Source organism: Pagrus major, chromosome 16, assembly GCF_040436345.1.
Source record: "Pagrus major chromosome 16, Pma_NU_1.0".
NCBI classification, from domain to species: Eukaryota; Metazoa; Chordata; class Actinopteri; order Spariformes; family Sparidae; genus Pagrus; species Pagrus major.
The window spans coordinates 29,707,283-29,734,451 of NC_133230.1; the positions used below are offsets into that span (position 1 = coordinate 29,707,283).

At 42.1% G+C, this 27,169-nt stretch overlaps 1 protein-coding gene across 1 annotated transcript; it reads left to right on the forward strand.

The window, feature by feature from the left end:
• The first annotated feature begins 1,366 nt into the window (after positions 1–1,366).
• On the forward strand, positions 1,367–26,830 carry fndc5a (fibronectin type III domain containing 5a). Its single transcript, XM_073483812.1, has 6 exons — positions 1,367–1,424; positions 16,731–16,885; positions 18,673–18,871; positions 25,955–26,044; positions 26,214–26,347; positions 26,774–26,830. Exons 1-6 carry the CDS (start codon positions 1,367–1,369, stop codon positions 26,828–26,830), a joined length of 693 nt encoding a protein of 230 aa, XP_073339913.1.
• The last annotated feature ends 339 nt before the right edge of the window (positions 26,831–27,169 follow it).

The following is a 27,169-nucleotide window of genomic DNA, read 5'->3' on the forward strand; positions in this document are numbered from 1 at the left end:
CAGACACACGGAGGAGAGAACAGTATCGTACAGGAGAGTGAAGAATGCACAAAAAGCAGCACAATAACCCCTCCACCACCACCAACAACAACAACACCAACAACAGTGTTCCTCTGCAGCACTTCAGAGGCAGCAGGCTGTGAATCGAGGTGCACGGCAGGGTGAGGAAAACACTTCGTGGGGACACAGCTAGGGGACAGTGCCGGGTCTCCTGAACTTCTGCTCCCCGCTACGCACGCGGACGCACACATCCCGGAAAGCTTCACAGTCCACAGCGCGTTGCGGGGACATCACCAGGTACTGTAACCAGACTTTTTTTCCACTTTTGCAGCCGCTTCATCGTGCCTCTGAAACAATGTGAAGAGGAGGGGTCAACTCAGAGTTGGAGTCAAGAGGCACCTGTTTGTTTTGGAAGTTGGAAAAAGCAGTTCAAAACTGAGACTTTATCTCTGAGCAGGCGACTGTTTGCGTGGGCCAGTGTATGCATATTTAATCGAGGAGTGGGCAGCAATAATCCAGAGTACTGGCTCACCAAGTGGGCAAGTAAAGCAGGGGGATGAGAGAGAGAGAGGAGCCGTGCTCGGGTTTTTTGCGACAAGTTTCAGCTGCTGAAACAACTTTGCATACTGAATCATTTCAGCTGGTGTTGTTTGATTGTGTGTGTCGTGTGAAATGTGGGATTGAGATAGTAGAAGACAGGGGAAATCTGGTGCTTCAAATAAAGTATGGGCCTTAACTGTTCAACAATAGAGACCAGTGGGAGCAGGCCTGTGGGGACAGAAAAAATCATTTTATAATCCTTTTATTCGATTTTTATTGACTTCATATCTGACGGGTTATCTCGCCAGGTTGTCTTGAATGTCTTGCCGCCTTCCTCCCTCACTGTAAATCCTTCAGGACTCAGTCAATCCAGGCGCTCATATACAAAGCCAGCACGTTTCACTCTGCAGCAGCAGCAGCAGCAGCAGCGCGGTGCTGAGGCTGAGCACCACCTCCAGCATCACCACCACCAGCAGCGGCAGCAGCAGATCGGGGAGCGTTTTGAAGCACAGTTGGAGGGCCGACGAAGCAAACGAAACAAGCTCCGGACTCGAGCTCCAGTCGATGATAATGCTCAGCGGACGGTGGCCGGGGGCTGCTCGCTGGTCGCCGGCGGCTCGCGGACAGGCGAGGCTGCCGTGTGAGCGGAGGTGTTGCTGAGAGCGCTGTCCGAGGTGCCGAGGAGCCGCCGACAGAGCGGCGTCCTTCCGTTTTTTCCAGCCCAGACGATACGCATGAACTGACGTGAATGCCGAGCAGCACAACAAGGCACAGCAGTCCGCCGGTCAGAGTAAATGGGACCGCACGTCGCCCGAGCGTTAGAAAGATGGAGAGATTTTTCCTGCTCGTCCTCAGCGGTCTCTGCGTCTCTCGAGTCACAGCAGGTAAGTTTGTGTTTGCGTGCAGTCAGAGGGATGTTTGTATGGATCACAGACTGGTATGCTCCCGACTGATTAATTAAACGAGCCATGGAGGGATTGCAGAGGCATGTGTTGGTGTGAAACCCTGCTGCTTTGTGTTACATTAATCGGTTTTGTTGGGAGACGTTGCGTAGTCTGTGGTGTTTGTGGAGAGGCTGACTGTGTCTCCGTGCTACTAGAGGCATCTGTGTGTGGTCATCTCAGGGTGACAGACGGTGGTATGGACTATTCACATGTGAGACAGTTGTAGTGTGCATTGATTGAGATTAGTGGGGCTAAATTGACCCTTAACATGACATGTTGTTGTCAAGCAAAGCAGTGTGTGTGTGTGTGTGTGTGTGAGAGAGAGAGAGAGAGAGAGAGAGAGAGAGAGACAGAAAGAGAGAGAGAGAGTAATGGTGTGATGTGAGCCAAGCTGACCTTTGAATCTCAATTTCAGGCAGGTACTATAAACTGCTACACACACATGCAGACACACACACACACACACACACACAAACACACACTTGAAGCTTGATGTTGACCTGAGCCATGTATTAATAACCAGGGTTGGGAGGGTCCCCTTACTCTGATATAGTTACTAATTACCTGTTAAAAAATGTAGTCAGTAACCTAATAAGTATCACAATATTAAAGTAACGTAACTTGATTACTTTCCCTTACTTTTGGATTACCTTAATACCAAACATATCATGAGGTGACTTTATTTAATCTTAATATTTCACTCGAGACCAGAGTGATGTTGTGTGAGACTCATGAGGTGTTTTCACTAAATGTATCTGTAATCAAATTACATCCAAATTACAGTTCCCTTTTTTGTATCCTAATTATGTAGTCCCATTACATGTATTCAGTTACTCCCCAAGCCTGTTAGTTGCACAGTCTATCAGTATGAAAATCAGATTTTTTTTAAATCTGGAAATGTGTTATCTTGTCATTACTACGAGACGTTTTTGTCCACAAGTGTTTAAAATGTGACTGTAATGAACTGCCACTGGCCACTGGAAGCACATGATTGGACTGCAGAGGAAGGACAGTGGTCCTCTCACATACATCCATGGAAATGCCACTGATGCGTACTATGCATGTGTGTGTGTGCTGATGTCCAATACATACTGCATGTGTGCATCTATTTAGCATGCTTTTTAGAGTCAATACTACACCCGCACCACACACTCCTGCTATCATAATGCACCTCTAGTTTGCTCGGCATCCTCCCACTCCTCTGCCTCTCGACTGACGAGGGATCGCTGCGCTGCACACTCACACACTTACCCGTGTACAGTTTACAGACACGCAAATTACTTGCACACACTCTGTGTTGTGTGCTCTCTTTCTTCTCCAGTAAACAATTCTGTTCTCACAATGTAAAGAGGCTGTGTTACAAAGCGATGTTCAGACACAGCATTTCAACTGGCAGGTAGTGGGATGTTTATAATGAACACTGGCACTTCACTGTAGTAGCTCCACTATATTGGAGAGGTGGAGAGAAGAGTATAGATCATTTATTTAAATAAAGCAAGGTAGTCTTAATGTTTTGAAATGTTTTTAAGGTGTACAAACATTTTCTGCCCCTTCTGTTTTTTTATTGGTAACACCTTATTCCAGCTATTACATCAGGTCATCATGTGATCACATGTGATTTGCTTAAATGTTGATAAAACAATCTTACCCTACAGTCCATTTAGTAACTATTCTGATGTCAAATTATCTTCATCGTGACCCAATCGCCAGAATAAATGTTGGCAATGTATGTTTCTGCAAACCGCAGATATGTACGGTCAGGGTTAGGAAAAGATCATGTTTTGGACACAAACACATCTGGAAATTGTCTTGAGGTCTTGAACATGTAATGTGTACATGATTTGTACCATGTTGTAGAAATGTCAATATGCTACGTGACACATGACACGTACAAAATGTGAAGGTATCAGTGGTAAGTAGAAACGTTAACTGTCGATGTTTTATCCTGGTGCCTGGGCTTCTTCGCCGACAACGTTGCACCTCAACTTTTAAGCCAACATGTACGAGACGACTTGATTAAAATAATTCCTCCCACCCTTATTTAGTTTAACTAACTGTCCAATGACAATTGTGCACATGTTCTAGATTGACGATACATGGGTTCACCTTATGCTTTTGTTCATTTTGAAAGTAGTGAAACGTTCATGCTACGGATTGACCAATATGGTTCTTTAGGGTCGATACCGATTATTAGTGATCAAGGAGAACGATCACTGTATGTCAAAATTTATAATAACCAGTGATTGAATGTAACTTATTACAGTTTAATCATACTGCCCTTAAGTAACATTTAGAGGTACTTTACTTAAGTATTTCCATTTTCTTCTTTATACTTCCACTCGACTATGTTTATTTGATAACTTTAGTTACTAGTTACTTTGCAGATTCAGAATATTCAGTGTTGATAGGCTATTACTTATGAGATGTAACCGGTTACTGTTGTGGCGGGGACACTTAGTAAAACCACAGAAAAAATACTGATTATCTGGCCAGGGACCTTTGTTGCATCTCTCTTTGTTTCTCTTTATCTCTTGATTGATTGTATCTAAAATAGAAATTAAAAAAATTCCATGACAACTAATTTTCCTGTCATCTGCTGATAAAAGACCATGCGAAATGACCAAAAGCTCCAGAACAGCTACTAAATGAACTTTAAGGGGAGATTGTCAACTGCTGTATTAAAGTTCAAGAAAAGATTAGGAACCTTACTCAGTCCAAATGTTGATATGATAAAGAAATAAAATAAAGATATGATCAGTTAAGAAAGATTGTGAGTAACTGCATCACTTTTGGATTCGCAGTTCAACTTGATTTAAGTTTTTGTGTTTGTTTTAACACTTAGTCAGACACCTGCACCAAGAAAACCAGGCCAATTTGATGTTGAGGCGGAGAGGTGGACTTGTAGAAGTGAGTGGGTGCGCACCAAGGCACCATAAAATTTACACTAGGCTGACGTCTTTACAGTGTCTCGGTTTATGGAGACTCATAAACAGTCGGTTGATCCTGGGAAAGGAAAGGTAATGTTTCCATTTAAAATGTAAATCGACTCTCTCACACATTCAATTAAATGAGGCCATAAATCCTTGCAAGCAATTTTCTCCGGTCCCTAACAGTTCTGAGTTTTAAGAAAGGATATGAAAGGAAAACATCAATGAATCAATAAGCATATTGAACAGTGATGTAAGCGATGTAAAGGCTCCAGGCTTTGAACAGTGAGTGTGGTTATTTTTTTAAGCTGTAAAATAAAACAAAAAACCTGCCAGGCGATAAATCACCTGTGAGAACAGTGTATTATGTGTCAAGTGTTAAGTACTACCATCCATAGAGAGGAGTTCCAGGCCTCAGCTGTGAGAGCCACAGTTTGTAAAACCTACTCATCTTCTCTTCTCTAACATTAAATTGTCATCAAACAAGAAACTGACTTACAGTGTAAATGTTTCTGATCAGACGTCCAATAAGTCAGAGAGACAAAATCAAAATGAATGTGGCTTCATAAGGTTTCATTTCAAGGTTTAATCAGCAGTTTCTCAAAGACACAACATACTGCATTATGCATTTTAGAAAAACAGCCTTCAGGTCTGTGATGTTATTGTTTCCAGATGGCAGTTTGTTACATGCACAAAATGAGTGAACAGCACTGAACACATGGAGACTCCATCACTGGTGTCAGAGGATGAGCAGACAGTGCGAGGGCTCGTTTCCATGGTCCCATACTGAAACAATCCAGTCATTACCAGCAGTATTTTCAGTCATCTAAATGCAACACTTCTGCCCTGATTTTATTCTAATGCGCGTCCTTTAGACCTGCTGGGTATCTGGGGAAGCCTCCTGATTGGAGGACTGAGTCATTGCTCTTTAACAGGGCACAGAGAGCGTGAGAGGAGGTGTGAGTCGTTGGGGATGCAGAATTGCGTGAGTGCATGATTATCTGTTCATTATTTTCCCTCTAGTCAATTGTGTGAGCACATTTAGCTGTTTGTAATTATTAGTTGTTTGTAATCTTGTTTGCAAGTTTTTTAAAAGCAGTTGACTGCACTTTTGTTGCAAGAGCCTATTACAGTACAGTTACAATTCAGCACTAATGTGTTGCATCAGATCTGGGCAATAGAATTACAGCATTTTTTTCTGACTTTTACTAACAGCACTATTTTTAACACATTATTTACAAGAAGACATAAATACACTTTGGCAAGCCGCCACTACAGTTAACTTACATAAGCGTCGAGGCTGCAGTAGACGCACACTGCGAGGAAGGCTGCGTCCCATAAATTCACTAATGCATCTCTGCTGCTCTTTAAAGGTGCACTGTGTAGTTTTGGGGTTGGAAATTATAATCATAAGAGAAAGATCTTGGAGACTGAGACTGGATCTATTGACTGATGCCTAAATAAACAAACACAAAAGCCAGATCCAAACTTCTGCTCATACATTTTAAAACAACATTAAAAAGGGTTAAAAGCATAAAGAAAATTTTAATAATTTTCCAAATCTGATTTCTTTTCACTGGCAGAATATGCTTTGTGTACACTCCCTCTGGGGTCATAAATAGGCATGGGACACAATTATCTTGGCCAATATAATTGCGGTTCACAATATTATTGCATGTGTTGTGATTTAAATGAAGAGATATTGTATCTTATATTGTACTTTCCCTATTCATTAACCAGAATATTTCAGGGTTTGTAGAATACAAAAGAAACTCCTCTCAAATCACGCAGCTCACACATTTGTTTTCCCCTTGAATATCCTTCATTCAGCCAAATTCAAAAGCCAGAGGAAGAGTATCAGCTCTCAGCTTTTGTTTAATACGACTTCATAGAGTTGTATGTATATTGGTATTCTATTTTTGTTTGTTTTTTGGCTGCTGGCACATAGGTATTTTTGCTGTGTGTATGTAGATCTGTGTATAAATACAGAACCAGCTTAAAACACAAAGATGAAGCTACAACTAATTTATAGGCCTGACTCGACAGAGCTGGTGTATTTCTGGAACACAGCACTGTGGCTCAAAGTTAAAAACAAAAGAAAAAGATAATGTTTGGGAAGTCAGTCCTCGCTGTAGCTGTGCTGTCATTGTTGTGTCAGTACTGCCCAGATAATCTCTCTTGATCTTTCTCGCACCATGTCACATTTTAATTGTCACTTGTCCTCTTACATAAGTGTCATTGCTGCTCAGTGTATCAACAACGTAGCGCTGCTGCTGCTGCTCTTTCCTCTTTCCTCTTTCCTCTGGCACCTGTCTGCCTCTTCTTCATTTCAAAAAGCCTCTTTGAGTTCCTCTTTGAGAGCTCGCCCAATGGCTCAGCGAGCCGCAGATGAATAAGAGCGATGGCCTTGTGGTTGATAGCGAGGGCTCATTTATGCAAAAGCTTTTAGATCTCGTTGAACGTAAGGAGGAAAGGTGGTTTCTTTTTTATCGAGAGCAACACTGAGGAGACCAAAAGAGCCAAACTTCAAGGTACTAAAAGTTTCAAAATTATTTAACAATTTTTTTAATGCATTCAGTTTAAAAGAGTCCCAAATATATTAAAATCCCAGCGTCCCTTAAAACCTGCAGTCCAGTGTGGTGTGGGTGCAGCAGAGAAGAGTGGTGGCATATCAGTCTCCCTCTCTCCGCCGCCTGGTATACCACCATCCTCTGCTCACCTCTGCCTTCTTTCCTTGTGTTCTTCTTCTGTGCCAGTCTTATCATCCCTAACATTTGACCCAGGTGGTTGGTCCCACCCGTCGAACCATGCCATCGGTCCCTTGCGCCATTCTCAGAAAACCGATTGGTGGTCACCAGTGCCTGTTACAAATACAAGAAATCTACCAGGTATAGGTTATCAGGGAATCAAATTAGTCAAGGGGAGTGCAGACATCAAGCAATTTGCAACAATAAAAGCATGCAATACAACAAAACAAACTCATGCTAATAAAAACACAGCAAGCAACATTATAAAATACTTAAAAACAGTCACAGTCTTTGACACTTGTGGCAACACTGAACTGCAAACAGCAGGAGATTGAAAGAAAACAATTTTGATTTTTTTACTGAGAAATTGTTTTTAATGTAGTTGTTCTCAGAAGCGACAAGTGATTTCAGGTTGGTCTTTTTTTGGAGAAAACAGAATGAAACAGGCTTTAGAGGACAGATTGGTGCAATCATCTGGACACCAGGCCTGTGGGAGAAAGAGATGGGATGCCAAAAGACTGACGTGGTAGCGTCTCGCTGATGGCTCGCTGACGCAGTCTGTCGTCTGTCCAGTTACACGTCTGTCATGTCGTGTGCAGGTGGAGGAAGGTCTGAGCTACCATCTGGAGGGAAATAAATGGCATGTATGTGAAGGAGTTTGTTGGGGTATTCAGTGTTGCAGACTTGTTCGTCTGTTCTGGGGTTTTTCATATATTAAAAGCATGTTTAAAACAAGTCCTAAAAGTTGTCTACACAATCAAAAAGGCCTTCATCAAATATGAGCACTGACATTTTCACTCAATGAACAGTGATGAACTTCAGTTGTTCTAAATCCATCCATCGATCTGCTTGTGCACGAAGTCCTGTAATGAGTTACCACCTGAAATTAAGACCAGTTAGGTCAGTGGCAATCAGTTTAAGCTTGTTCAAAGAGGCCCACATAAACATTTTGCCAGTATGGACATGCTATACATGGTTAGATCGGTTAGATTCTCAACAATACAGTCTTCTAGTTTATTGAAGAGAAACCAGAAGAACCGAGGAATAATTCATTCAGATGTGCCATTATGGTCAGCAAAAGAGATGGAAAAATGTGGTGACATGGAGCAGTCATAAAGTCCTAATTTGTGTCCGATCTTTGTAAACTTATTTTCCTTTAGTCCATAAGGGTCCACTGGTCAAAGGAGTCAAGAAGTGTTTTCAATCAAATTAATCCAAGTTGTGAATATTGTCCTGTGAAGTCCATCGCTCACTGTCTATCAAGGTGGTTCAGCAAACAAAAACATATCTATTCTTCCTGCCCTCGTGTTGGGTGTGTTTGCTATCTTTATGTTACTGCCTACAACATGAAAGTGTCCCCACCTCTGTCTGTTCAGTTTTCACCCCAGGACAGCCCGGGGAGTACTGCTCCCAGTTTGGAAGGCCAATTGGCTCTGGTCAGACAGAGTGCAGTTTTTGCAGTCAGTTGTTTTCTAAACACAGCTGAACGCAAAACATAAGGAAAATGAACTGAAAACAGTACGTTTTGAATGATATTAAAAGTTTTTAGAGTCAATAGACACTAGGTTAATCCAAGGCCTCTTCCATTGTAAAATGCCCAGGTGTCCTTCTGCAGTTATTTTGGTGAAAGTAACGCAAAAGTATGATGCATTACTCTGATTGAATTGATTGTTGAATGTATCTTATTGAACATGAAGCCACAGGTTGTGTCAGCACAAAACAAAAGAGGAAAGCTTGTTTACCTGTTTTCCAAATACAGAAACAGTCAGTTTCGAATGATCAACCTTTGTGCCGCGAGCTGAGAGTCTAGCTCGGGTGTGGGACCTTAGTATTCAGTCAGGGGCCAGTAGTCAGTCACACAGCATGTGTTTCTCTCAGGGGAATTCTTGCTGGAGAGAGACAAGGAGATGAAGCCAGTGATGGATAGAGAGAAAGCAAATTAATGTATGCAAAAGGGAGATAGTGCTGGCAGCAAAAGAAGACAGTGAAACATGGAGGAATCAGAGTGAGAGTATTCTTCACATCCCCCACCCCCACCCCCTTCCACCTGCCTGCATGTGACACCAATCCTCTCAGGCAGCTACTGTCAGCGTCACTTTACCAGCTGTCCCCAAGTCCTCAGCAGGACTGTGAGACCTCCACAGAGAGACACTGCAGTCAGTCTGAAGTGAAAGACAGACAACAGAGGGAAGTTCTAATATCATATTCATAACCTTAAATCAAGCTGTGAGCTCCTTCAGCGTCGTCAGCCTCATCCGTATTACTGCTGTTTCCCTGCCTCGTGTGTGTGTGTGTGTGTGTGTGTGTGTGTGTGTGTGTGTGTGTGTGTGTGTGTGTGTGTGTGTGTGTGTGTGTGTTGGAGAAGGGAGGGCTGCAACTGATGTGAGAGTAGATTTCATTAGCAGTGGGCTTGTCAAATAATCAGCCTCATGGCGCTCCTCCCTTGCCTTTTTGAATTAGCTGGCTTGCATTCTGTGTGCACACAATGCTGCATTGATTTTCATACCGTGCCTTTTGACATTTAATTAGAGAAATGCGTTTGTTTGTGTGTGTGTGTGTGTGTGTGTGTGTGTGTGTGTGTGTGTGTGTGTGTGTGTGTGTGTGTGTGTGTGTGTGATGGAAAGAAAGAAAGAAAGATTTCTCGGCATCCTCGTGACCAGCGGGGTTGGAAAATTCATTTCCTTGGAGTAAATAACTCATTTCTCTACAATGGGACAAAAAGAGCCTCAGGTGTGATTATTTGACAGTGTTGCGCTGCTGTGCATGGAAGCAGAGCGGTCCACGGAGAACACACAGGATCCATTTGGCATGCAAAACATGCAGAAAACACACACGCCTCCCACACACGCAAACAGGCGCTCTGTGGCTGTTAAAGGAAGACATCTTTAATGAATTTGAAAATTAAAACCGATAGAACAAAAGGCTCAAAACAGTCTCAACCAGCTGATCAGCAGCCAGAGTGTGAGTGTGAGTGGCATGAGGCTAATCAATAGCAGAATAGTACATGAGTGAGTCAGAGCTCGGCTCCCGTCTCCCCCTTTCACCCACCGTCTCCCCCTGCACCCAGATTCCCATTGAAGTGTCAGTTACAGGCAGAGCTTTACACACCAGGCTGTGGAGGAGCTGCCAAAAAGCCCCAGTGTGTAGTAGCTGTAGAGAAATATATAGCGAGGCGCGTCGGAGAGACAGACAGATGAGAAGAAAAGAGAAACAAAAACAGATAGACGGCGCGGGTGTGTGTGTGAGGGGGAGGTTTAGCACCAAGTGTCCATTACAGTCACAAAGATAGAAAGTGAATGGAAGAAGAAATACAGGAAACATATGAGGTGGATTTCCTCCGACAAAGAAGAGGTAGTGGATCCAAAAGTTCTGGGAGCTGAATGGAACAAACAGTGGGACAAAGATAAAGAAAGGCAGATATCCATAGGGGAGCTCCCTTTATTGGTTTATGTAAGACTTCAAGCAGTCGTATGGGAAAGACGGCTGTGAAACAGCAGGCAGCGTTACAGTGCGACTCCGATGTGAGCACATACGTTTCATTGCATTTCTAAATGATTCACTAGATGCTCTGGCCTATAGATGAGCCACATTAACGCCTGGTGTTTGTGTGTGCAGGTATGTGTACATGTGGACCACGTGCAGAGGTCTCGCCTGACACATGAAAGGGCAAACTCCAGATCAGCACAAAGTCCTAATGGCTCTATCATGGCACATTAACTATGAATGATGGGGAAGCTAATGTCCCTGCCAGCTTGTATGTATGCTAACCCCATAGAGCACGTTGTAACCGCAGCTTACATGGCTACGAGGCTCAATAACAATAATACTGTTAGCAGGGGAAAAACAAGAGGCGAGCAGTTGTAATTCCCCCGGCGCTGTCGTTAGCTGTGGCGCGAGACACCGCTGCGCTAATCAACATGTGCTAATTTGTAGCCGCTGACTCCCCTGTGGCCTCTCACTTTCTAGCTGTTATGGCTTTAGCACAAAGTTGTAAGTGTTCCTTCAAATGTACACCACTTTGATATTCACCCCCACCTGCTGGTTATTACACCACACCTCCCATACAAAGTGACTGTGTACTTACTATTAGCCTTGAAATGTGCTAAAGCTGTTTAAGATGCTAAACATTAATTAGCAGGAGCAAAGTGGTTCCCGAAGGGATTCAAAGAAAAGGAACAGGAGGTAATAAACACCCAAGGCCTGTGCCCACCTCTAAAATGCCAGAAAATAGAGGAATAGGATGTAGCCAACAGGCAGTTAGTTTTCATATTATTTCACAGGCCTACAAACTCACTTATAAGCATCCCAGGGAGAAGAACCAGTCCAGGGGCCTGACTCTGGAAATGTATTTCTAAGGATTGCAGCGCTGTAAAATCAGTGATATCTCGTCCTATATTTACAGGTCGTCAACAACATCAACATTGGTGACGCATCCTTGATTACAACGGTTCCACGCAAATCTGGTGGAAATGCAGGCTGGTTTGCCAGATGGCACCAGGGTTCCTAGAACCAGAGCTAATTTGGTGGAAAAACACCATATGTGGCCGATTGTTTTTGTAGTTTAAATTGAGATGCCTCCACACCCCAGGCTTTTTCACATAGTATTATTGTTGACGCCGCTGTTACAAAGCCAACTGTATCATTTCTGTTTTCCTGGATTGTTGGTTGGTTGGTATGTCAGCAGGATTACACAAAAACTACTGAATGGATTCCCATGAAACTTGGATGGGGGAAGACTCTCAGCCAAGATTCTATGTCTGAGCACAATTTGATGCAGATCCTAGATCCAAGCTAAAATCATGGTGAAGCAGTTATGGGTGGTTTAGAGTAATGTAGGGCTATTGAGTTTGATATTGGATTAGGCTTGATTGAATTAAGGGGGGCTGGATGGCCTTGGCGGAGGTTTGCGCTCTACTGAGGGCCATTACAGTTTATTCATTTAGTCTATAATAAGACATGAAACCAGATAGAAATGACTGCAGACTGCCAGTCTGACTGGCTCAGTCAGCTTTCAGTTTCCCGGGAGATTTTGTGCCTGGTGGCAGACAAAACAGCACGGTGAAAGCGAAGTTTATAGGAAATCACTCGCTGATAGTGTCATTATTCTATAGCCATTACATTGTGCAATCAACATTTTCTTCATAATGATATGTTAAAGCAAAAATTCTTAAATAAATGGCACATTAGCCAATTCTGCACCACTAATGCACAATATGAACTGAAACGATGGGGACGTTAAAGAGACTTCTCCTTTTTACCTCACCTCTAGGCCCAGTCTTGTAAAAATGGCCCTGTATGAAAAACTAGGTTTAACACCTTTATTGTTTCAGCTCTAATTATGCTAACATGGTGCATAAGCCTAAAATGATTTATGTTTACTTAAATTACCACAATCTAGCAGATGCACTCTGAGTACTAGTTGTTTTTCAAAGCTGCCATGTGTAGCCTTACCGTGTGCCCTTTACCTGATGATTATTTAAAGAGAAAAGAAGGCACAGTGCAAAGAGATGGGGACCCACAGCTCAATCGCTCCCTGGGGCCCTCTGGTGGGTGAATCTGTAACTGCCTCAACCCCATTTACACCTGGTATTAACGTACGATCTGTTTCAGGATACATTTTCTGATCACAGGCCTTTGCATTGACACCTCACATTCAACATCCCCTGTTACCTGAAATATTTCCCCATCTATAATTCCACTCAGAAATTCACTACCTTAAAAGCAGTGAACTGCTCTTTAGCCAGCTTTGGGGAGTGTGTGTACACACTGAACAAACTGAAAAGAGATGCAGAGGAAGAGTCAGGAGGGAGGGATGACAGCAGGCCTGGAGGAGGTGTGGGAGGAGTGATCCTGTCTTTCTGAGGTCGACGGAGAGATGAGGAGGACGTTCATTTAATAATGAAAGACTTTATGAAGCAGGACTGTTCACTGTGTTTGTCTGTGTGTGTGTGTGTGTGTGTGTGTGTGTGTGTGTGTGTGTGTGTGTGTGTGTGTGTGTGTGTCTGTTCACAACATGTCCGTGTTCTGAAGCAGCATCTCGGCTTCCTCTCCTTGACCTTATATAGGTTCACACACACACACTCTCTCCCTCCCAGTGAGTTCTCTAATGAACGTGGATATTAAGGAGCCGTCACCCTTCACACTTCCCAGCATGGGAAAGACAACTAGCTGTCAGTCTGATCATCACTGGGCTAACAAAGACACACACACACACCAGGGACATCCGTCACCGTCTCCTCAAAGTCACCCCTATCTCTCCGGGTGAGGCCAACTGTGTGCCACTGCAATGGGAGAGAGTTTATGAAGACATCTGTCTGGTGTTTCATTAGAGCTGACTCTCATGTCATGTGGATATTTTAGGCCCACGGTCATGGCCAGCGTCCGCGCTTGTCATCCCTTGCCGCTGTGCAGTCGTACGGGGGAGAGGAGATGGACGAAGGCAGACAAAAAGTGACCGGAAGCTGCGGGACGTGAGGACACTCAGAGAGAGGGTTTAACTTTTGTTTGGCAGAAGGAGAAATGTTGCACTCTCCTGCTTTTTTTTATTATTTGTGATTTAATTTCGCCGTCTCAGTGGAATCAAGTTCTGTTTTCCAGAAGAGATGATAATTCACTTATACATTCAAACAGGCAGTCAGCAATACAAACAATAAAGGGAGAAGAAAACAAAAAAATAATCAAGTATCATATTTTAAGGTCATCCACTGGGAGAATAATTTGCAATTTCAAAGGGCTTTGCAGCAGGCTACTCCATTTTAAGGAGCAAAGAGAAAGTACTCTCAGCAAGATCAGAAATTTAAAGGCTTTGAAAGCTCATTGAAAAGCCAAATTATAGGATTTCAGCAGGATTTAGGATTTAAAAGACATGAGGTGTGTGGTACAGAGCTTCACAAGTACAGCCTTATAGATCAGACTGTGGTGTTGAGAAGAGAGAGACGTAGAATGATGCCAGACTGTTCCTATTACCAAATCAGCTCCTCTTTTCATTACTCACTTTTTATTCTCTTCTTTTAAAGTCTATTAAAGAGGCAGTTCGCCAATTTTACAAATGAAACTCTAACTACTCGCAAGGAATATGACGCCTTGAACATAAGGATCTGAAAAGTAAATAAAGCTGTCAAATTAACATAACGAAGTAAAAAGTACAACCTTTCCCTCTGAGACACAGTGTAGTAGAAGTGTAGAGTAGCGTAAAATTAACATACAACATAAGTAAAAGTACCTCAGAGTTGCACTTGAGTAAAAGTACTTGTACAAAAGTACTTCATGATTACTCCTCTCGCTATTTAGTTATGGTTCTTTTACTAATGCTGAAAGAGAAGAGAGGCAGTATAGATATCTGCAATTATAAACAAAGTGTTTATATGTGCAAACAAAGTAATGGGCTGATGTCAGAGTTACAGAGTTAATTTCCCAGTATTCCTTGTGGAGCATTAGGATCTAAATGTTAACTGTCTCTGTGTGTTTTGAGAGCAGTGTCAACACATGAGAGAATAGAGCCAACCAATAATGAGTTTAATTTGTGACTACTTCAGTCTCATTACCACCCTCCACCTAAGACGACATCCCTCAGGCTTCTCAGGAAACAGCATACAAACAGCAGCCAGTAAAACAAAAGCAAAGCCACTTCAGACACCCGAGTACCCGCTGATGAAGAGATGCAGCAGGTCTCCGTCCTGTCATCTACTGTTAGTCAGGCCATTCATCAAAACATCAGCAGCAGGTGGGTGGAAACGTAAAACCGCGGCCTGCTCGGATGCGGTGCGCTGGTTTTGAGAGTACAGTATGTCAGTGTGTATACAAGTGCTCCAGCAGCCCATCATCCTGTAATTACCAGCTGTGTGATTTGTACCCGTCGAAGGGCAAGTGAGCGTTAACCTATTCAATAACTCATTGACTGCATTTGGTGGGCAGAATTAGATTTATATCCCATTAAAGACAGAGGAGTCGCATCACTGAGAGTGACCAATTCTCCTCGTCCCTATTCATCTCTCTCAGTTCTGCTCCAAGTTACATTTATCAATCGATCCCAGAAGGCCACTGTTTGCTGCAGCGTGAAGGTGTAACCAGTCTCTCACGGTTCAGTGTGATACAGGATACAGTATATGAACCTAATTTGAATAAAAGCAAACTGTGACAGTCTTTTGAAACATCCTCCTGTTTCCTACATGAAAACCCTAACCCTAACCCACTTCCCGAAATATTTCAAAATATTGAAACAGGTCAGTGCGCTTCCAGGAAAGAGTTAGCAGTAGTATTTAATGAGGACTCCTGGTCGTCAGTTTGAAGACTTTCATTTTGTTCAACTATAAATCAGCCCCACCATTTTCCATTAAAGTGAGACAGAGATCGATTGATGAAGCCATATTTCTTTGGATACCACCAGGGTGCCTCACAAAATGAAATTAAAACTAAGATTTGAGTTAAGTTAGAGTCTCTGAGATATCCAGGCGAATACTGGGAGGGACTAAAAAAAAGTGCAGAATTATGAGCTTTTTGAACAAAGCTGTTTGATGTGAAAAAAGGTTAGAAATCTCAGTGGCTATTAGATAAGCTCATACAGAAAGACAGACCAAACAACAGCAAGACACTGATGAATCCAGAGTGCAATACAACAAGATTTCATTGCTTTTCATTGGTGCGAGGTTGCTTGTAAATGTGTTAATCCATGCATGCAATACTGAAAAGAAAAGCTTTGAATGCCTGAGAGGTGTTTGTTGAATGTCAAAAGATACGACTTTATTGAATTACAATGTAAAATCCACAAAACATTTTAAGCTCCATGAGGCTGTAGGCCTAGTGCTTAGGCACAGCATTGAGCTAAATGTTCACATCAGCATGCTATCACGCAGGTGTAATGTTTACAGTGTTCAACAGTTTAGGTTAGCATGTCAGATTAACTAAATATTTGCTGGTTATCACTACACATTAAGCACAGCTGAGGCTGATGTGAATTTTTAATTTTGTCAGACAATCTTCAAAGCGATTAGAGTTCATCCTGAGGGGTACAAGAATATCTGCACCGCATTTGACAGCAATCCATCCAATTGTCATCAAGATATTTCACTCAAAACCACAAATCATGATGGCGCTCTCCTTAAAAGTCGGGAGATTAACAAAGTCCGTTGGATTCATCATCTGGGGAGAATGAATCCATCCATTAAATGTTGAGATATTTCAGTCTGGATCAAAGTGGTGGACTGACAGACCAACATTTTGATACATAGAGACACACTATAAGAATTGCTGCAAACATTAAAATCCTACTTTTAGGACTTCCAAATACTATTTTTAAACTATTAAAGATTTACCTTCATGAAAGGTGAGACAGATTTTACCTCACAGACTGCACTGATCCTTCAACATCATGCTAAGCCTTGGGCACTACCACTGTAACACTCTGAGGCATTGTTTTGTTTCTGTACTCTATCGCTTCCACCTCACATAATGGATTCAGCAGAGCCATTTATTCACACTGCTGAACTTGGCGTCCTGCCATTCTGGTGGCTGTATCTGCACTCCGGCAGAAACATAAAGGAGCTGATCTTCTCATTTGGTTCATACGGCAAAAGATAAAACAAGCTTTTGTTTCTCTCTCTGTGTGTCTGCAGATAGCTTGTCGCCTCCTGTCAATGTGACCATCAAAGCGGTGAAAGCAAACTCTGCTGTAGTGACATGGGACATCCCCGAGGGAGACCCCGTCATTGGCTTTGCCATCACACAGCAGGTGAGCAATACACACACAGAGACATATCTCCCACTGCATAAATATATATGTACCAATGGGGTGGATGTAGTTGAATATGCAAGTATAAACACACATCAGCACAAACAATAATTCAATTAAGTTGTGGTTCATCACTAGTTGTGGCTGCCATGTCCAATTCTCCTTATGTCGTTGCTGTTCCCCTGCTCAGAGTCAGTGAGCATAATGGGAATTATCCGAGGGCGCTGCATCCTGTTAGGCCTGTCTTCTCCATGACAACAGCAGACTCTGACAGCTCTGTGAAATGGAAAAAAGTTATATTATTATGTGCTGCTGTCAGGCTCAAATAAACATACAAACTCACACACACAGACATTAATCACAACACTTTACAAGCATGTCTTTACGGACACAAACACACATACACGCTTGTTCACAGGAGAGGGGAGTGACATGAGTGTGGAGGACAGCTGCAGGGTCAACCTGGGTCGCTTTCACACAGTGGTACCAAGGTGTGCGTGCAGAGGAAGTCATTTCTACTCATTCTGCTGTAGAATTGTGACATTGTGAAAGTGCAAATAACAAATGGCATTATGTTTTTTTAACTAAAGTAGCACAAGAAACATATATCTGCCTGTTGTAATTATTGTTGGTACATTTTACTGATTTCTCTCATCTCACCTTACTGTCTGTTGCAATACTTTTTGTCAGCATTTGCACAGCAGTAGATCATATTTTTAAAGGAATAGTTTGACATTTTGGGAAATACGCTTATTCAATTTCCTTACAAAGAGGTACCGATGAAAAGATTGATGCCAGTTGTGGACATTTGGCTGCTCAAAGGGGTTCTGTGTAACAATTTGCAGCAATTTAAATGTATTGATCACTTTTTTATTGGCCATATGTGGGCGGATTGTAATGTGATGTGAGTTCCAGGACACCCTGCTTCTAGAGCCCCTTTCAAAATGAGGCTACAGCCAGATAGCAGTTGGTTCAACCTAGCATAAAATTAGCCTGGTTCTGCACAAAGGTAAAATAGATAAATAAATAAAAAATCCACCTATTAGTAGCACCTAAATCTTACTATTTAACAAGTTATATCTCTTTTGTTTAATCCTTACAATAAATAATTAAACAGAGACAGGCTAGCTGTTTTCCCCCTGCTTTCAGCCCTTTGTGCTAAGCTAACAAGATTCTGGCTCCAAATTCATATTTACGGTACAGACATCAATCTTTGCATTTAACTCGAGGCAAGAAAGCAAATAAAGGGGCTCTGTGGAACTTCTGTGTTGTGCTGGGAGCAGGTCATCGGTTTATGTTCGCGGACTCCATTTTCCCCCTTTAAGCATAGTTTACAACATGTTGAAGCAGTGCTTTGACAGGGAGGTGTTTATGAATAACAGCACGTACAACAATAGCATTCATCTCAGTGACATAATACACCAGTAAAGTGCATTTTCTTATTCAACCAGGACTTCCCTCTGTCATAATAGGACCCATCAATACCTAATTTATGCCACAGTGTTGCACCAGAAGGCCTCTTGAGCGGCCCAAATGTTCATTATTGCCCCACTGAGTGGCCCAGTCGTCCCTCCTGGTAGGCAAATTATCATATTTGTGTGAATATAAGCCAAGAATCCTCTAAATGGTTGTTGGTGCCTTTTTTATTTTCACCATTGAGTCACCAGTGTGTAGAGCCTGATGGTTGAGCACAGAATATCTGTCCTTCTGCTGTAAATAATATTATATAAAAATATATATAATGTAAATGATTAATATATGACATTTCCCATGTCATACTCTGACAGAAGAAAGACGTGCGCATGCTTCGATTCATCCAGGAAGTCAACACCACCACACGCTCCTGTGCATTATGGGACTTGGAGGAAGAGACAGACTACATAGTGCATGTCCAGTCGATCAGCATGTCTGGTACGAGCCCGCTGAGCGAACCCCTGCGCTTCCGAACGCCGAAGGAGGCCGAGACTCAGGCCTCTAAAAGTAAAGGTAAAGTGGCACAAAGAGACTCACACAGACAAATGCGAACACTTGCTCAGTCAGCCAACATATCCACACACACTCTGATTCTATCCTTTTCAAGACAGTAAGTGCAGAAGGGACTTGGCCTTTTGGCAATATCTTGACTGATTTTGTCTGAAGACCGATAGAAATCAATAGACACTAAAGCGTGAAATGAAATTTCACAACAGAGTGCATCTGAAACTCGCCCCCACTGACCACAACTCGGGAATATAACGTCCGAGGGGGTTGCATACTTTATTGTTTATTGACATGCCTCGCCGGACCTCTCCCTGCAAGTACCCAGCGAGGCTGCACGGTAAACCAAAATGAGGAAAGGCATTTATCAGTCACAGAGAGGAGGTAGTCAGAGCTGCAAGAGGTGGCAAATCAATGTGCCTCTGGCTCAAGCCCTGCTCCATTCCTCTCATTTACACTCACCTCTCATGTGAGCTGCTGTTATACTGTACTTCGATGCCTCCAGGCTGTGGAGCCAGAAGAGTCTAAACTTTTGTTATGGTGGCGAGTAGGCCGGCAGAGGCATGTAGAATATAAACACGATCACTGTAGAGTGCTGAAGACATGATCTTCTCACTATTGAGGATTAATTACTGTAGCACAGGAAGTGGTGTCTCTGTGTTGTTTCTGCGAGGGGAAGAATATACAGAAATCAATAGCTGTACAGGATTAAGATAAACAAGTAACTTTATTCAGGATTCATCCTTACAGTAAATGCACGTACTTGTTTCCTTGAGGTTGTAGATACAGTTGAAGCCACCTCGATGTTCACCTCCTAGCCAAAGGCTTTTCGGCTGCCAGCCAACTTACAGCCAGTTCCAAGTTGATTCCCAGCCACTGGGAGTCCCCCCCACCTTCTGGGGGTGTGCCTAGTTTCCACTGTAAACATGCCCATTCATTCAATTGCAGGGTGTCACCATGAGATGGCGCTTCCCTCAAAAAACATATGTACAGGATCTATACCCTTTAAACCTAAACCATATTTTTCTACTCCATTACGTATATCTCAGAGGCAAATATTACACTTTCATTCCACTTCATTTATCTTGAAGCTTTAGTTAGTTTAGTTTGCGTTAGACCCCATCTCAAGTTGTAGCTAGGTTTTAATATATATAAATAGGTTGAGCCACCCAGCAGTATATAAAGTTATTAAAATGAGTTCATCCTTAACCTGCTACAGACCTCCAGGATGGTTCTCCCCCCTGCTGTTTTCAAAAGCTGTGAAGATGAACAATGGCTCCAACTCATGCCCAATGCACAGAAATTAACTGAAGTGGCTCATAACCACCAGGCAAACAAAAAGACACAGATATAGTGACGAGAGAGCGGTAGTTACATTTTTATGAGGGATAACGGAAAAATCATACATTTCTTAGAGGTCCAGACTGAACCAACTAAATGCCCCTCGCCCTCCCCTGTGGTGACCACTAAAAAAGTTCCTCCTGAGCCAGTGTTTTGTTTGTCTGTTCTGGGCTACATTACAGAAATGGTGGTGAAACATGGACAACTCTATGAAAGAGGACCCACCCACTCTGTAGATATAAAAGGCTCATTCTAAGATAACAAAAACACAAAGATTCTTAGTGTCAGGTGAAAACATAATTATAAATATTATAGTCCATTTCTGCCCCTAAATATTACAAACTTCACTTGTAAAGCAAAAGTTTGGCATTCACACTCTTGCCAAGAGTTATTGAAGTCGTCCTTTAAAGTCCTTTAAAATTACTCCCAGAGGTTGAGCATCCAGCTTTTTAAGTCAGGTTGTTGAGTCGTATGAAAGTAGATGCTTTTATGAATGTTTATTTGCCTGTTTTATTTGGAAGGCTGTTAAAGGAAGCAACGCTCTGCCTTAGCTCACTCACACACAAAAATGTAAGATTCTCACATATAGGCAGGCTCTGCACCTACACACACACACCACACACACACACACACACACACACACACACACACAAACACACAAACAAAGCGAGTGAAAGTCCTTATTCAGTGAAAAGAAGAAATGATTACCCCACTCCTCCACACATTTCCCACCATGCACTCAGAGAGCAGGTTTGTGATTCATCATCCTTCACTCTCACTCAACAACTTCACAGTTTAGCACAACACCACACATCTTTCTCAGTCTCATTTGTACCGCTTGCTCGTGTCTGTTTAATTAGCTTAGCTACGTCGAAACAATGAAACCTTTTGATGATAGATGAGCAGACACAGTCATTTTTTTAAATTGATTATAATATGTTGGGCTTTTATACTGAAGGGCTTTATTTCACATGATGTAGTCGAATAATAGGCAATTACTATTTCAGACATTTAAGACATTTTAAGAGATTAATACAATGATTCAGAGTGACATTACTTGCTCATTGTTCTGTAAACTGCATCAGCAGAATTCATATAAAATAAAATTGAGCTTATTCTGCATGAAATTCTTGTGCTAGAGAAATTACAGAACATAAGAATGACAAACAAAACACAACAGAGTAATGATATAAAGTGTAAAGGGAGTAAACACTGACATCAGTGCCCAATAGAACAACAATAAAAACAAGATACATTCAGGAAACAAGATTAAAAAAAAACAAAATACATTTTGGAAAATAAGCCAACTGAACAAATTAGAAAATGATATTGAGATGAAGAAAAGTAATACTGGCCATGATAAATAATAACACCAAGGTGATAATATAGTTTGAACTGATACAACATTTGTAAGATTGCCTTTCATAAACATTCATTAAAGTTAAGGTACAACCAACCCTAACAGTGGGAAATGAGTTGTGTGGTAGTGTAAAGGACTGACACACGAAATGACAAAAAGACAGAAATGGAGTTTGTCTTTTACTGCAGATAATTCGCAGGGCAGAGTGTGGGAGAGAGTCTTTCAGTACGGCTGTTAGTCCATTGTCTCGATATGACAGGCGGACGTCTGCAGAAGAAAAGGGAGGCTTTCACTATCTTCGCTTAACTGCTCAGCCCTTCTGTTCTGCCATATCATGCTGATTTCAGTGGAAGGGATGAGCCTGAAATGCTGGATTATTCCACATTTTCTTCTTATTTCCTCTTGCACAATGGGTTTAAACTGCAGGAGATCAAAGGAAGCAAGACAGACGGGGGGAGCACAACCTGTGCACAAAACAGGAGGGGAAGACGAGGAATCAGAGAGAGGGAGGAAGTGAAAGAGGATGCAGAGGTGCAGGACAATAAGAAATCCTGTCAGTGAGCAACAGGCCATTAAATTCAGTAATACAGTTCATTTCTCAAAAATAAAGATGTTTCTACTTCCTTCTGTCACATAGCAGTTTCATATCTATGTCAAAACAGGGCTGCAATGAAAAACTGTAACACTGCATCCTTAAGCTCTGCTACATCCCATAGCATGAACAACATGACTCCTGGGTTTTTTCTTTGTAGCCACTGAATTAGACGTAGCCACATAATGACAAAGGAATCCTCTGTATATGACTTTGGCACCTTAAATGAATAACTAAACATTTTGGGAAATACACTTATTCCCTTTCTTTTCGAGAATGAAGGACACATTTAGCCTTTCTTAGCATAAAGACCGGAAATGGGGAAACCACCAGCGGGACCATACTATAGCTGCCACTGAAGAAACAGAGGTTATGTATGCAGTGGTCACCTTTGCTGCTGCAGTCAGGTTAAAAACAGGATTGAAGATAAAGCAGAATTGGATATGAGTCCAGGTGTTTATTCCTCCAGGCTCTGCACCCAACACTCAAAAACATGTTTTTTTTTTATTTTGATAGAGTGACCCCTAGTGGTACAAATTACAGGCAGTATTGTGCGTTAAAGTCCTCAGTATTTTTTGTAGGATATGGGGACCTGATGTGCAGTATACATTTTGCAATGTATAGCTCCACATAGTGGGTTTTAAAAGACATATATTTTTCTCCTGTAGATTTGACAACTTTTACCACAAGGAAAATTTTTAAAAAATACATAAACCGTACAATTTATTCCTGGTGGAGTGGAAAACACTCACATCATGTAGAAACTTTTTTTTATGAATAATGGAATAATTGAAAAACAATCAACTGAATGAATTAAACATGGGAAAAACATCCAAATTAAAGGAAAACTTTAGAGAATTTCCAGGTCAATTGATAATTGATCTAGAGCGGAGGGACTTGCATGCATCAGAGGTGTTACATCTGACCAGCTGGCCCCAGTGGGGCCGGCTAGCAACAGTGTCAGGCACCCTGGGCTGTTGTGCTTTGATTAGTTAATACTGGGCAACAGATGCCGATCGATCGGCAGAATTGCTTGTTGCTAAAAGCTACTGGAGCGTTGGGTTCCTGCCACACTGGGCCCTCCAAATGTCACCCACTGCATCTAATAAAAGGACAGAAGTGTTCTCTAGGCTGCAGTGAAATTTAGATCAAGCCTCTGACTTCCACAACCCTCAGTAGAGCAAGAAAAAGTTACTGCAGGTTGTTGCTCTGTTCGGTAGAAACCTGCAGGCATCCACAGGCAGACTGCTGCATGTGCAAACACTCGTAACTCTCTTTGATATTTCTGACATCTCTTGACAACTTCAAAAGTGATGATTGTTCTCTCTCTCCATCATGCTCTAGTAAGCACAATTTCATGTGGCCTAAATTAAGCCTCAACTATTCTCTTCATGTTCTACCACTGTGTGATATTTTGACTCCAGCAGCTGCTGGCAGAATCAGGCCTATAAGCGTAGCTGGTCATGTATGTGTGTGTCTTCCTGCATTTTAATGGTATAAAATGCCTGCCTGTGTGAAGGCTGTCTTTTGAAAATCATGCACCAAGGTCCTTATCAGCACCTGTGCTACAGCTCCCTACTTTGCTGCACCTGTAAGTTACTGTAAGAATGAGATCTGGACGGGGAAGTTCAAGATCTCAAGAGTAAGAATACAGACTTTAAACTGCAACTGTCTGATTTTAAGAGTATGTCAACAACACCCCAAATTGATAAAAAAAAAAAAAGATGTAGCAGTATTATAGTTTAGTCAAGTCTGCTGGTGCTCTACAACAACATGTACTGAGAACTTGGAAAGCAAAGAAAGAAGAATCGTATCCTCACAGGACCAGCAGAAAACACAGAATAATGTTACAAGCATAACTTTATGCCATATTTGTGGAGATAAGTAGAGAGAGGGAAAGCTGTGCCCTCTCCACACTGGGGGTGATTACCAATACTTCAGCAGAAGCAAAGGCAATATCTGAAAATGGTCAAATGTTAAAGAATTGATCCAATTATGCCCCAATATCTCAAAACGTAGCATGCAGTCTTTACAACTCTCACATAAATAATTATTTAGTATTATTTAGTTTATGGCAAAATTATTTTCACAAGAGACGCCAATGCAGACATTAGAAGTGGAATTAGCAACCCTAAATGTATGTCATGATACAATGCTGAATGTTCCAGCACTCTTTCATATTGAGAGAAACTGCATATAAAATGCTGAACGAGAAATATAATATCGGCCAACTTCTCATGACATATTACATTAAATACTTTATCATGTAAAAGTAAGATATAGTGGAAACAACTATTGGTAGAGACATGTAGTATACAGTATATGTTCAGGACATTTCAACCCAATCCAAGGCTCAGAATACACATACAAAAATGCTGAAATTTAGCTTAGAGGGCCAAACTTCAGAAATTCATAACTTTAAAAGTATTTGGAGTACAGCTATAGGATTTTGCAGGGTCCCATGAATTTAATAGATGTTTTAATATGATTTTTTTTTTCCGAGGTCAAAGACGTGAACTGGGAAATGTTCTGAATTCTTGAATTATGCCATTGAGTTGGCATACTGAAGAATGTGAATACTTCTTCCACCCCTTGTAACCTCCTCTGCACACTAAAGCAACAATTTACAATTATTTGAACTTTGGGGAGGGTTAACAAGGGAAGGCTGAAATAAAATCTTAAATTTGTGGTGATAGAAAGTTCAAACATGCTCCCCTGTTCTCTTAAAAGTCAGATTACTACTGCAGCAAAAAGTAAAACCACATAACCCCCCTTCTATTCTGACCCCCTACTTCTCTAATTGTTGTCAGACAGTCCTTTTATAACCATAAGCAGAAGGAATGGATATTAGTATTTGTTTACTGTCTGATATCTGGATGTTATATCAACTGTGTCAATTTTGAAAGTTATTTAAAATACAATCCTCTTCTCTGACACGACATCCTGATCTCTCAAGCATGTCATGGTTGATGCAAAGTTATTGATGCACAGGATTTGTGTGCTCATCCTGTGATAGAGCAACCAGGCAATTCTTATTACGAGACCTGTGTTGCATAAACACACTGATGCAGACTTACTTGCCTCCGAGCGTGGCGCACTTTAAGTGTCAGTCATTAAAGTCGGTGAAAACGCTGATTTTATAGCAAAACATTTTGCTGATACGTTGTAAAGTTTTGCTTTTTGGCTGCCAGTTAGCAGCTGCTCGTCTTCCAAACAATGATTCGCCTCAAGACTCAGAAACTCAGAAAGCTGCGATGATGCAAAAACTTTATGACAGGCCCTCGAGTGTGAAGGGGAAATTGTCCAAACCTCAGGTCAGGAAAGGCCAGCTGAGACAGTGAGACAATGGATATAGCTATCATGTTGTTGAAATCAAGATAAATTTTAATTGAAAAGTTGCTGGTAATTACAGGTTCTGATGAAGATCAGCAGCACATTAACCTTGGCTCTGTTGCAGTTGTGCAAACACACAGTTGGTCCCATATTGTAGAAAGTGGGATTTCCATGTATGCATAAAGCAGGTCCAAAGAGACACTAAAACAGTGAAGAAAGAGAGGATGAATAGAGGTGCTGCAGCAATTGACTGTATGGGAAAAATAACATGCTCTCTGAACATTAAAGCATATGGGTTCTTTAATGAAAATGGTGAATGTGTTTGGGGCTAATTTCCTCTATCTTATGAAATGATAAATAATGAATAATTGTTTACTTCTCTGCTGTTTTTTACATATAACACAGAAATTTCTGTTCAATCCTAATCCACCTCCAGTAACAGATAAACATCCTTTGACTCCTTTAGACGAAGTGACAATGGAGGAAGTGGGCCAGACCACCCAGCTGAGGGCGGGGGAGCTCATCATCATCGTGGTGGTGCTTATCATGTGGGCAGGTGAGCTCAAATCAGTTTATTGAACATTGAAGCTTTTCTGTCATAATCTGACTTAAAACAACAGAAACCCCTGATGTTGCTTAAAAAAAGCAGCTGTGCCTTGGTTTGTGTTTGGAGGATAGCCAGAGTTTGGCCCGTCATGAATATCATCATCTCCTCCTCCTCCTAGGTGTGATCGCTCTCTTCTGTCGCCAGTACGACATAATCAAAGACAACGAGCCCAACAACAACAAGGACAAAGCCAAAAACTCCTCAGAGTGCAGCACTCCTGAGCATCCGACGGGGGGGCTGTTGCGCAGTAAGGTATAACCCACCCCCCTCCTCCCCCCGGGTGCCTCCCACTCAGCGGCGCCGGGCAGGTGAATGGTCCCGGCCACTTCTAGACTTTTTCCATGCAAAATCATAGTGTCATCTGAACGTCAGCTAAACTCTGCTTCAGCATGACACCCGTATGTGCATGAGTCTGCAGCATTCACAGAGCAAACACACAAGCCATGGCTTCTAATAAATGATTGTTTGATTAACGCACAGAGCCCCATACCATATCCATTTCTTGTGTTGCAGAAAACAAAAGTCAAAACAAATGCATTCCTTTCTTCTCTTACTATAAACATCAATAAAGCATCCGGGTACAGAGCCTTCCTCATGCTCATTGAAGATGCTTATTGTGTGATTCCTGTGAGTCCTCCAGCATTCTCACACCTGTCATTTTCCTCTTTCCTCCTGCAGTTCCCCAAGAACAACAACAACAATAGGATGCCATCTGTCAACATCATTGAGGTGTGACTGCCAGGACGTCTTTTCTTTATCCGAAAGACTTTGTGTTCTCACAAACATGTGAGCTCCTTTTAAAGCCCATCTGCTTGTCAGGATGAGGCCGGGCCTCCGGGTCCCTCGGCTGCAGCGCTTACTCCCTTTTGACACGGGACCCAGCTCTGAGGCAAAGCTGCAGGACTACGGGGGGGTCGGGCACTGCCTGGCCGGTGCTGGTCAGAGAGCAGAGTTGGCAGTGGAGTGTTTGACGACTGCGTCATTCTCAATGACTACTGTACCATGGGGCAGCAGAGATAAGGGCATAATGGCTCCGGCAGTGAAGAGTCTGTAGATAAACCAACCCATGGGACC

Bases quoted from the DNA above. Each gene is read 5' to 3' on its own strand.
- fndc5a (XM_073483812.1), top strand. From the start codon at position 1,367: ATGGAGAGATTTTTCCTGCTCGTCCTCAGCGGTCTCTGCGTCTCTCGA. The intron at 1,425-16,730 runs GTAAGTTTGTGT...ATACGGCAAAAG, and splicing joins CGTCTCTCGAGTCACAGCAG to ATAAAACAAGCTTTTGTTTC. The intron at 26,045-26,213 runs GTGAGCTCAAAT...TCCTCCTCCTAG, and splicing joins GGTGCTTATCATGTGGGCAG to GTGTGATCGCTCTCTTCTGT.